At 53.2% G+C, this 10336-nt stretch overlaps 5 protein-coding genes across 5 annotated transcripts; all 5 read right to left on the bottom strand.

Moving 5' to 3' along the window:
• Window positions 1-23: 23 nt before the first annotated feature.
• Window positions 24-1025, bottom strand: BO82DRAFT_422149 (uncharacterized protein; the record flags this gene model as incomplete). The annotated part of the gene is made up of 1 exon (XM_025640194.1): window positions 24-1025. A coding segment is annotated over exon 1 (769 nt), but the record flags the coding sequence as incomplete, so codon positions are not given.
• Window positions 1026-1278: 253 nt separating this feature from the next.
• On the bottom strand, window positions 1279-2229 carry BO82DRAFT_357535 (uncharacterized protein). Its single transcript, XM_025636044.1, has 3 exons — window positions 2024-2229; window positions 1862-1955; window positions 1279-1810 (listed from the first exon to the last, which is right to left on the bottom strand). Exons 1-3 carry the CDS (start codon window positions 2051-2053, stop codon window positions 1482-1484), a joined length of 453 nt encoding a protein of 150 aa, XP_025488490.1. The 5' UTR covers window positions 2054-2229; the 3' UTR covers window positions 1279-1481.
• Window positions 2097-5351, bottom strand: BO82DRAFT_159983 (ankyrin repeat domain-containing protein). Its single transcript, XM_025630250.1, has 8 exons — window positions 3705-5351; window positions 3626-3640; window positions 3419-3553; window positions 3259-3363; window positions 2860-3208; window positions 2551-2783; window positions 2193-2480; window positions 2097-2134 (listed from the first exon to the last, which is right to left on the bottom strand). Exons 1-7 carry the CDS (start codon window positions 5166-5168, stop codon window positions 2349-2351), a joined length of 2433 nt encoding a protein of 810 aa, XP_025488489.1. The 5' UTR covers window positions 5169-5351; the 3' UTR covers window positions 2097-2134; window positions 2193-2348.
• On the bottom strand, window positions 5337-5699 carry BO82DRAFT_241199 (ankyrin repeat domain-containing protein; the record flags this gene model as incomplete). The annotated part of the gene is made up of 1 exon (XM_025630789.1): window positions 5337-5699. A coding segment is annotated over one exon (363 nt), but the record flags the coding sequence as incomplete, so codon positions are not given.
• Window positions 5700-6926: 1227 nt separating this feature from the next.
• On the bottom strand, window positions 6927-9860 carry BO82DRAFT_386051 (FAD-dependent oxidoreductase). Its single transcript, XM_025638226.1, has 5 exons — window positions 9518-9860; window positions 9149-9423; window positions 8715-9085; window positions 7911-8659; window positions 6927-7849 (listed from the first exon to the last, which is right to left on the bottom strand). The coding sequence occupies exons 1-5, from the start codon at window positions 9820-9822 to the stop codon at window positions 7072-7074; spliced, it is 2478 nt and encodes an 825-aa protein (XP_025488487.1). The 5' UTR covers window positions 9823-9860; the 3' UTR covers window positions 6927-7071.
• Between the last annotated feature and the right edge of the window lie 476 nt (window positions 9861-10336).

Raw genomic sequence — 10336 nt, 5'->3', positions numbered from 1 at the left:
TCCCTCCTTCCTCTTTTGGGTACCAGCAACAGCCCGATCCAACCTCCCCCAACACCCCAAATAACTCGCCCACCCCTCCCTCCACGCCCGTTCACGCTTCCGCTCCCTTCCCCGCCGCAGACTCGCCTCGATGGCTTCGTCGAACGCGCATCTGCTGCTCTCCCCCGCCTGCCGTTGCTGTTCCTGCTGGCGCTTCCGCTGCCGCTCCGCCCGCAACCGCGCCTGCTCCTCGAGCATCCCCTCCCGCGTCCGCTCCCACATCTTGCTCCGCACGTAGGCCGCGTACTCCTCCTCGTCCATCTGCTCGAGCTCCCCCGCCGGGCCCGTGGGGACGCTGGGGATGGCGTACGTGTGGATCGGTTGGCCGTAGACGGATTCCCAGTAGGTGGCGCCTTCGTCGTCGCCGAGGGCGTCGAAGAGGGATTCCCGGAAGGCGGTGTCGGGGTCGAGGGCTGCTGTTGGTGTTGGTGCGGTGGACATGGGGTCGGGGGTGGGGGGGCTGGTGGTTTTGTCGGGGCGGCGAGGGTCAGGGTGCCGGTTGCGGTGCGCGCGGCGGGCGCGGTGCGCGGTGTGGCGGGTTTCTTTTGCGAGGGGGTCTCTGGGGTTGACATTGGATTGGGTTCTGTCTTTGGGCTTGGAGCTGGAGCTGGGGCGGGAGGGGGATTTGAAGCGGAATCTTTTGCGGCGCGGTTGTTGGGTTTGGGTTGGCGCGTAGTGGTCGGTGGTGGAGGCGTTGGGGTGGGGGTGGGTGGGTGTGGGTGAGGTTGGGGTTGGGGTTGTTGATTCGGGCATTTTGTGGTGCGGTGGTAATATGAGGTTGTAGGTTTGTGGGCGAAAGGATGGCGTAGTTGGATGGAGATCTTTCGGTTCACGGCATTGCTGAGGTTAGGGTGTTCGATGCGAGAAAAGAAGGTGGGGATTGATGTGGTAACGTGCGTGACTCGGTTGTGTTTGATGCAGCTCGTGACGGTTCAAGGTATCTGAAAGAGTGACGGTGTCGAGGTTATCAAGGTGGTCGGTGGGTGTTACAGAAGTACATGTTGTATGAACTCAGCAGCGGAAACCATTCCAGACTCTTGGCGGGGAAGGAGTGACGACGGATTACTGGATGCGGTATAGTGTGAACTGCCGGAAGTATAAGCTAACTTACTACGATAACGGTATAATATTCTTGTCTTAAACATCGAATCAAATCTTGGGCGCTTGCTTGCTTGGCTTCTAGTCTCTGGTCTTTCTCTAGATTTGGCATTGTTGACCTCTACCAGGCCTTGATTACTAGTTTGGTCTTCTTTGTATGGCTAAATTTACCATAACCATGACTCTTCAATACTGACACTTTGATTGACTGTTCAGTGAATAAGCATAATTTATCATGCTTGGCTTTGTCAATAACCAGGAGAATGCTCCCTGATGAGGGTCTGGGAACAACCTAAAATATGGTTTCGCCACCGCAAAAGGAATCAAGAACTGATTCAGTTCAATCAACACACAGATGTATCCCAGTCTCGCCCCTCCGACCCTTCAAGTTTCTTGTTTCTCAATCTCCTAGCGACGAAGGAACCTCCAGATGGACTCATTCTTTGCAGAGCTGTAGCGATACTCAATATCCCTCCACCACGAGGAACGCTCTCCACTGGTAGATTGTCCGCCTTGTCGCTGTCCTTGGTTTCTTTTCTTCGGTGACGCCCTTCCCATGGGTCTCGCTTCGGGCGAGATGAGAGGCGCCAGCGATAATATGGTTTCATCACCAACTCGTTGACATTGAGAGCGACCACAGTCGCTGGAATGGAAAAGGCGGCGGAACACCCGACTATGCAGCCATTAGCACCTGGCATATTTTCGCGGTAGACGCACTACTCACACAGAATGGGAAAGATCCACTGATTGGGGTAGGGGGATTCGGGAAAGACGGCGATGTTTAATGCAAAAAGGGATGTAAGAAACGAGAGGGGAAGCTGCGAGTGTGGTGTCAGTATGCATTTCCCATTGAAGATATCGCCTCGCCGCCGCAGGGCACACTCACAAAGACAATCGTAACAATGGTGAAGACCATCGTGGTATAAGCCTGCTGTCGTCCGAATTCGGCGTCTTGATTGCCGGTGTGTTTCTGTCGGATATCCAGGAGTGTGTTTATCTAAATGGTTTCGGAAATTAACAGACGCGGAGCTTGATGCTGTAATTTCAAGACTCACTGATTCTCGTGTGCTTTGAGCCTCTCGCTGCACGGCCTGTATCTCTGTGCGCAGAGCGCGCCTGGAGGGTGCGAGATTCTCCAGTGCGGCAAGGTAGCTTGAAGAGCACACCGACTCTTGTGCTTTGGTCAGTGCAAGAAGGATGTCCAACTCATTCTAAATGTCCTTGATCTCGTACAGGAGTTGGAACTCCAAGCCCAAGTCCCGCCTAGGTAGGGGATCAGCGCCAGTTGATGCCCCGACAACCTCTTCAATGAAAGCTCTCGTCATTTTAGTTTCCTCTTCGGCCTACGGAGGAGTCTTAGTGATCTGATCGAGCGAAACGGGACCGGAACAAATGCCACTTTTCCACACTCACCACGAGTCGAATAGTATCCCGAAAGATCTCCAGGGGCTGCTTCAGGTTGTGGTTGCCTTCGACGCTGACGCTGTGCATCTGCGGACCCGTGATGACTCTCAAAATAGTTTCCATCATTTCAGGAGCTGTCCTCGGGCTAGGATGCCTGCCTCGCGACTCACTGAACACCAGGTCTTCCAAAACGAGATCGACAAAGGACTGAAAGTCACATGTGCTGGCAGTCACGATGGTCGCTAGCGACAGTCAGTAATTGGAAAGAGCGGGATGAGTACTTCAAGCCTGCGGAAAGCAGGAACTAAATGCCCACACCGTCATCAACAATCCATAGCCATAGCTGATCAACTGAGAACACTGAAACTTTCCGAGATAGTTCGCTAGAAGTCCCGACTTCCTTTTCTCCTTTGCGAGAATGGGTCATGAGATAATCTCCACTATCTCGCCATTCCAGGTATCGAGAAAGGACCTGTTCGCGGTCTCGGACGGTGGTATCCGCCACAATGCTGTAGTAATATTGATCGAGAGTCATACGCTCATGGACATTCAACGCGAGTCGGTTCTCTTTTGATTCTGTGGTCGATGTTGCTGCTTTAGATGAAACTTCGATTCCATCCGACTTCGAACCCATCCCTCCAATCTCGGAAACCGTTAGAAACGGCATCTGTCAAAAATTAGACTACCGAGCATCTGTTGCGAACAAGAGGATCACACATAAAGCGCTGCTGCCAGGGATTCTTCATCCTCGCCGGCAGGAACCGTCATATTCGAAGTTTCTCCTGGGGTTGTCCTTCCAGTTTTGTTCATGGGAGCAGTGACCTGAAAGTGCTTAGTGGGTAGAAATAATCAAAGATATTCTTGAGCAAGCTCCCACCAGTAATTGTGGCCTTATGTATCGTTTCCCACCCCCTGCAGGGCTTTCAACCAAGCCTAGCCTTAAGAGTTTCATCAAGTACTCGTGCTCCTCTTTTGTCTTGCGAGAATCGACCCCAATCCGCGTGATAAGGTCCTACCAGGTCCAATGAGCGATCACATGGCTTGAATTGCCAATCTTTGCTCTGAATCAAAGCTCCGGACATACCTCGGCCAGTCGCATCTACTCAGAATTTGACCTTGTTAGTGTCGGACTCGGACAATCGGATTCAGAGCTCAGCACGTACATTGTGGACGGGAGTGTGAATCCATCGGAAATCCCTTGACTCTTTCTCGGTCAGATGTTGTCTAGGAGTAGTGCTCTCATTCCTCTCCAGTTGCTGTTCTCGCCTTGACATTGCCGGTCGATCAGCAACAGTTTTCTGGTCTATAGTCGCTTTTGTCTTGGCAGATCTGAATCCCAATTCATTGGGTGACTCCAGGTCAATCGAGCTCGATCGTTGGGTCGGGTCTTTCAGGTATTGCTTCAATTGGGTCAAGCTCGAAAAGTCATGCTTGTCAACATGCGACAGGATAAGTTCAGGCCCTTTGTCGTAGATAATCTCACCCATGGTTCGCCGTTTCATCACAAATCCCGCTTCATCCATGAAATCCACGATGATTCCAGTATTGTTTTCAATGAAATGCTTGCTCTCAGCTCTAGGGATCGGTTTCTCAGGCTGGTGAAAGTCGTCCTCAATGGCCGCGTGAGCGCTAACCCGCGGCGGGCTCCTGAGGAGATGAGAAATGACCGAATCAGCCTCGGACTGAGAACCATTATGGGTCCTGCTTTCCAGTATCTGCACAGCTTGACTAATCTCTTTCTTCTTCAAGTGTGCTCCGTTCGAAAGCAGCAACCAGACCAGTTCCGGCCTGGCACTCTGCACAGCCCAGTGCAGAGTTGTCCAGCTCGAAGTGTCAACTTCGGTTTCTTTCTCGACGGCCTTCGGATGTAAAAGATGTAATAGGACCCTGAGTATCCGTTCACTACCAGGCTCCTCAAATTGGGCTGCAAGCTCCATCAGTCGCTCGAGATCGGCGTGAGAGAAGCGCTTCAAGTTCTCCTTGTTGCTTGCAAAGGCTTCGATTTCCGCCCACAGTATGTCACTGGTACCTCTACCCTTGGCCTTCGCAGATAGACTGATTGCGGACTCTCCAAGCTCATTATCTGCGATGATGAACTTGATCAATCTCGTTGCATCGCATTCGCGCGGGGTTGCAGCCCCCGGCCCAGGCGCCTGCTTCCCCGCCTGGCTTGTGAGGTGCTCCAGGAGATATTTCACCGTGACGCTATGCCCTCCAACACAAGCCAGATGAAGGGCAGTCATGCCACGCTCTGTGATGGCGTAGACATCGACACCATACGTGATCAACTTTCTAGCCAACTCGCCGTAATCAAACCGCGACGCGATATGTAGCCATGTTGCTCGCATGGGACCTGAATAGTCAATGAGGCTTGGCAGAGTGTCCAGGCACTTCTGTGCCAAGGGCAGACTGCCGTTCACTACCACCCATTGCATGACGCAGGGGAGGTTTGACTCCCATGGTTCGAGACGAGTGAATTCATCCAGTAGGACCTTTTCCACTCGCTTGAGTTCGCGGGGCGTCGCTAAGCGGGGCGAGGACTCGAGCAGATCGGTGATGCTATAAATGGGCATCTGAAATAACTGCAAGAGCGTCGGGAAATCGCCTACAGCTGCGCTCACTGACATTGGCGTGTCACCCTTGTGGTCGGCAATGGTCACGTCAACATCTGGGTCGGCAAGTAGTTCTTTGGTACATTATTTCACCCGTAAATAAATACTCTCTCTCAGGGGCGTGGCCTTCTTCTCGTGACTCTGGGCGTTAAGCATTCGCCTTCGGTCTGATCGCGGGATGCCGGGGGTCTGTAGTAGAAGTCGCACGATCTCGCTCTGATGCTCGCAGACGGCAAAGAACAACGGAGTCCAGTCTAGAGAGTCAGACAAGGTTACATTGGCCCCGTGGCTCACCAACACTCGAACACATTCAAGGTGACCCTCCCAGCAGGCATACATCAAAGGTGTAACATCATCGGATTTCCGAGCATCAACCACCGCATGCTTTGCCAGGAGCGCCGATGCAATCCTGGCATGGCCCCTGAGAGCAGCGTGATGCAAGGCTGTCTCTGCATCGCTAGTCGTATGATGCACATCGGCATGACTGCGCAGTAGTAAGTGGACGATGTCATCCTGTCCCAAACTCGCAGCGAGGATGAGGGGTGTCCATTCCTGCTGCCTAGCAGCAGGTTTAGCTTCGCGTGATCCATACCGGGACTCTTTCAGCCAAAAGTCGAAAGTATATTCGAACCTCACATTCAAAGCACCATCGCTGATTAGCTTTTCCACATCCCCTACGGAGTTATCAACAATTGCAGCAATAGTTTCCGAGCACAGATCGCGGTTAACGACTGCCACGGAGGATCGTTCTGATACTTCAGCTCCCTCGAGTGGGCTCTGATCCTGGGCCATATTATGCTTGGGAATCAGCTTCTCGAATTCTGGCTTTGGGAGAAGATGTAGGTGCTTGATCAGAGCATGTGTGTTCGATCTAAGTGTGTAAGCAATCGCCGTGTATCATTTCGCATCATAAGCCATACCGAATTGAGCTAGTCTCGCATGCACTTACGCAGCAAGACCAGCATAGAGTAACTGACTGTCAAGCGTCAGACCACGGGCCCCTTTTGGTTCTGTAGATTCCAAAGCGGCGTTTCAGATCAATGTAACTACTGAGTGGCTAGGACTCAAAATGTGAAGGTATGTCCTTAGTCTGGCGCTCACTTTCTCCCCCGCAGAAGGGAACCAGTAGTCGACACATGACGCCAAAGGAAAGTCGCTAGCAGAGCGTTGATCACTCGTGCTAATCTTTGTCGACTACGCAGTATACTGCTGAGCTCGGCTCGGAAGAACTATTCAGGAAGTTCGGAATTTCGAAAGCTAGCAAGGTAGTCAGTGAGTCAGTTAATTAAGTCGTACTCAGCGTACTCGCCTTGAAACAGGATAACTAGTCCCACTCAACAACACCTGATCTATGCCTATATAGAAGCGCTAGATAGGGCACTTTCTCCGTACTTATCAACCAAAATGAAGAAGGGAAGTAAATACATCATCTGTCTGGATTGATCATAGGCCTTATGAACAGTAAGAATAAACCTCACTACTAGATTTGTTTTAGAAACATAATCCTAAGTATGAAACTGGGTTGGTTCCCCCAGTTCAAAGTCAAGGCGGTTGGTGAGTCTCAAGGCCCCTCACAGACGGCCGCATGACCTTCAAGGCCGCCTTCGACGTTGGCGAGGAACTCTTCAGCGCTAGCGCATGACGAACCTTCTGATTTGATGAGTTAAAAATAAGGAGGGATAGGGAATATGATAATGATTATTACGTCTTTACCTAGGTACTGCGTATGCCGGGAACCAAGCACAAAAAATGGTATAATCAGTGGCCAGGGCCCGGGCCCCTTCATTATATGCCACAATATCTAACTAGAAAGAAAGCTTGACTAACTTTCTATAACTCGCAAGAATAAAAAAAAAACGCATCCGTTAGGGGACGGTGGCTGGCATCCCACCAGACGATTACTCCTCCCTTCTCGGGGCTAACTACCACCGTACTGCATTGACACCGCCATGCGCTCCAACATCTCCTCCCTCCATCCCCAGCCCAGAGCAAACGTAGCACCCGGCCCTAGCACAAAAGTCGACGCGGCGCACGCCCCGACGACCTTCCACCAGGAGAAGAACGTTACCTCGGACCGCGCCTGCTGTCGCTGCTGCAACTCCCGGAACCTCAACGCCAGCCACACGAACCCGCTTGCCATGGAGATGACCTGGTCATACTGCAGGAATCGCGCAATCCCCTGCGGAAACGAGGTCACGGGGGCGAGGTGCTCCGTCAGACCTGGGAGGAAGAGACTGGCCACAGAGGCGCCCCGAGGCTTGGTGAGGCGCGTGTAGATGAAAGTAAGACCGGAGACGAGGGCGAGGGTGCGATAGAAGAACCGCACGGTGCGGATGTTTCTCCTGCACGTCTTGCGACGAGCGTCCGGGTCGGCCGGCGGCGGGGCGGGGAAGAGGCGCTTCGCGAGGCGGGCGATCGGGAGCTGGAGGAGGGGCACCGTCACGGGGAACAATTGCCAGATGGCATTGTACCAGCGTCGGGTTTCGACGGTGCCGGGGATGAAGTTGGCGTAGGTGGTGAGGTGGTAGCTACCCAGGAGGGAGATCAGCAAGGACCCCGTCGTGGAGGGGTCGATAATGCGGTTGTGGCCTGGGAGGATGCGGCCCAGGGGTGCGGTGATGTATTCGGCTGCGTAGTAGAGAGGAGCTATCAGGCCGATTCCGCGGAGTTGGAAGGCGACGCCGGCTGTTATGGGTCTATGGTGATGCAAGGTTAGGTGCTGCTGGGTGCCGAAGAATTGGGTGGGAGAATGCTTACAGTAACACTCTGTACCACGACTCGGCTCCGCGGAGACTCTCCAGGAGCCAGATGCCATACACTGGGCCCAGGTCGGTTATAAACGACAGCATCTGAAGCCGAGAGTATGGGTCGGTCCCGCTGATCGAGGGCAAAAAGCAGAGAATCATGGGCCGGAGGAGGTTGTCCAGAAGTGAGATGTGGTAGACCGGCTTGGTCAGGCTAATGACTTCGCCATTGCTGGCGGTCCAGGTTCCTTGGCTGATTTGCGTAATGAGGTATGGCATGAGCTTCTGGATTACAGCCCCCATGGTCGCGCTCGCAGCAGCGTAACAGCCTACCAAAGGAGCAGTCCAAAGGGCTCGCTTCCAGGCCTTGTCCGCGGGTGTGTAAGGGTAGCTGTCAGTGTACGGCATGGTGCATTGCAATGACCTTGCCGGGACTGGCTCGCAGTCGAGCTTGACGGCCCTGGACATATTCTTGGAGTTGATATCCAACAGGTAGCGGCCAAGGCGTGGAAGTACCCAGAGCGCAATGAATCTATATTTCGGGGACGCCAAAGCCTCAATCCGAGTCAAATCACCAGCTGCTGAATATATGGGGGGGAGACGAGCAAGTCGCACTTCCTCCCAGGCCTTCAAACAGCGGTCAATCTCAATGACAGGGATACTCTCCTCGGACGAGTTTTGGACCAACGCGGCTAGGCTGTTAGCTAGAGACGCGGCACTCTCAATGGCACTCATCCCGCCCTGGCCCAGGTTGGGGGTCATCTGTGTAACCAAGAAATCAGCGGCACTACCACGTATAGCTCGCAGCTCAACATACCTTGTGGATCGAGTCACCAATACAGACAAAGCGATCCATGCACCAGTGCTTAAAAAGGGCTTCTTCCAGAGGAACCATTGTTCGCGTTATCGTTCTCTGAACCACCTCTGAGAATGGCACGGTATCGGTGACCGGTTTGTTCAGGTAGGCTGCTATGTGCTTTTCGAGATCGTCTTGGCTATACCGAGGGGTCTCGTTGCCCGTATAGACCTGATCCATCTTGGTGAAGAAGAACCAGTAGACGCGCCCACCCTTGCTTGAAATCACCAGGAATGACCAATCCTTGCCATACGTCCGATGAAGCAGCCCGGGTTCCAGTCCCGGGGTTGGCTGCGAAATGCCAAACACACAGTTATATTCCGACTTCATCCCTGTGCCCCACGAGGGAACGGAGTCAGTACCGGCCAAACAGTCCCAGAAGAGAGGTCGCATACTTGTTCTTTCCTCCGCGATCTCGTGGATGAGCCCGCGAGCTTCCATGTAATCCCACATCTGATACCGGATAGTACTCTTAACGCCATCCGCACCCACAACCAAGTCTCCCTCAAAACTCGTGTTATCTTCACAGTGTACCACCACCTTCTCGGGCAGGTGATCCACTTTCGTCACTCTCTTGCTCAGAAATACCCGGTCCTGTGCAGGCCCGAGGTGCTTGTAGAGGACTGCGAGGACAGCCTGGCGATCGAGAAATGCTACTGGGTACCCATGTCTGATTTCCCGTCAGTGGGGGAGGGGGGTGGTCACACATCACGTCTCACGCAGTCGCAGCAGAGATGTTGGATGGGGGGGCGCGAATGACCTACCTCTCTAAGATGAGGCGCAGGTCGACCGACTCGTTGATGAGCTTGCCGCTATCGGACCAGATGAGCTCTCTGTGGAGCGGCTCCACGAGGTCATAAATGTCGTCGAAGACACCAATCTGATCGAATATGCGACTGCCATTCGGGCTAAGGCCAATGGAGGCACCTACTTGAGGTGCAATGTCATTGTGAGACTCCAGGACAACAAAGTCGATGTTATTTCGGAGAAGGGAGTGGGCAAGTGTGAGGCCAGCGATGGAGCCACCCACTATGACCACGCGGAACTTGGATTGCGATGTCTTCTCCATGGTGAAGGTGAATAGGTAGCCCACCTATTGTGTGCAAGAAGTAACGGCCTGATTTCAAGTAGGTTTGAGGAGGGTGGGAAATGACAATGTATAAATACTACCACCAATACTACAGTAATGGTTTAAAGGTTCCACCCCAAGCACCGGCGGATTCATTTTCTGCGACGATCGCAAGGGGACAGGTGAAACTCTGTCGCGGAAAAAGTGGACTTCACAGTAACTACTCTAGATTCGAGATAAGTTAAGGACGGGCCAGACGAGTCGAGCCAATGAGTGTTGGGGTCTAGTCTACACACTAAGGGGAGTGGTAGAAGCTGCGTGTCCACCGCAGCAAATCGCAACCTCCATCGCACCCCTAAACCCCATTTCGCTGTCATGGCGTGATAACCGCCGCCATTCAAGGAGCTTAACGTTTTCCCCCACGTTACCCGACTACAACATCGTAATCTTGATACGCCTAAGAGTACTCGCGCTCCCTTGAGCCCGACCATGTGAATTGGCCGGCCTTACCGAT

Source organism: Aspergillus uvarum (assembly GCF_003184745.1).
Source record: "Aspergillus uvarum CBS 121591 unplaced genomic scaffold BO82scaffold_58, whole genome shotgun sequence".
In the NCBI taxonomy this organism is placed as follows: domain Eukaryota; kingdom Fungi; phylum Ascomycota; class Eurotiomycetes; order Eurotiales; family Aspergillaceae; genus Aspergillus; species Aspergillus uvarum.
The sequence above is the reverse complement of the archived record's forward strand: the minus strand, read 5'-3'. Positions and strand labels throughout refer to the sequence as shown.

What these genes read in the sequence shown, in the direction of transcription:
- BO82DRAFT_357535 (XM_025636044.1), bottom strand. Translation starts at nt 2,053, where the DNA reads ATGGTCTTCACCATTGTTACGATTGTCTTT. An exon ending in CCATTGTTACGATTGTCTTT is followed by an intron (nt 1,956 to 2,023) that starts GTGAGTGTGCCC and finishes CCACACTCGCAG; the next exon opens with CTTCCCCTCTCGTTTCTTAC. An exon ending in GTGGATCTTTCCCATTCTGT is followed by an intron (nt 1,811 to 1,861) that starts GTGAGTAGTGCG and finishes ATGGCTGCATAG; the next exon opens with TCGGGTGTTCCGCCGCCTTT.
- BO82DRAFT_159983 (XM_025630250.1), bottom strand. Translation starts at nt 5,168, where the DNA reads ATGTCAGTGAGCGCAGCTGTAGGCGATTTCCCGACGCTCTTGCAGTTA. An exon ending in CCCTGGCAGCAGCGCTTTAT is followed by an intron (nt 3,209 to 3,258) that starts GTGTGATCCTCT and finishes AATTTTTGACAG; the next exon opens with ATGCCGTTTCTAACGGTTTC. An exon ending in GGGATACTATTCGACTCGTG is followed by an intron (nt 2,481 to 2,550) that starts GTGAGTGTGGAA and finishes ACTCCTCCGTAG; the next exon opens with GCCGAAGAGGAAACTAAAAT.
- BO82DRAFT_386051 (XM_025638226.1), bottom strand. Translation starts at nt 9,822, where the DNA reads ATGGAGAAGACATCGCAATCCAAGTTCCGCGTGGTCATAGTGGGTGGC. An exon ending in CTGCGCCTCATCTTAGAGAG is followed by an intron (nt 9,424 to 9,517) that starts GTAGGTCATTCG and finishes ACGGGAAATCAG; the next exon opens with ACATGGGTACCCAGTAGCAT. An exon ending in TTGGTGACTCGATCCACAAG is followed by an intron (nt 8,660 to 8,714) that starts GTATGTTGAGCT and finishes TTGGTTACACAG; the next exon opens with ATGACCCCCAACCTGGGCCA.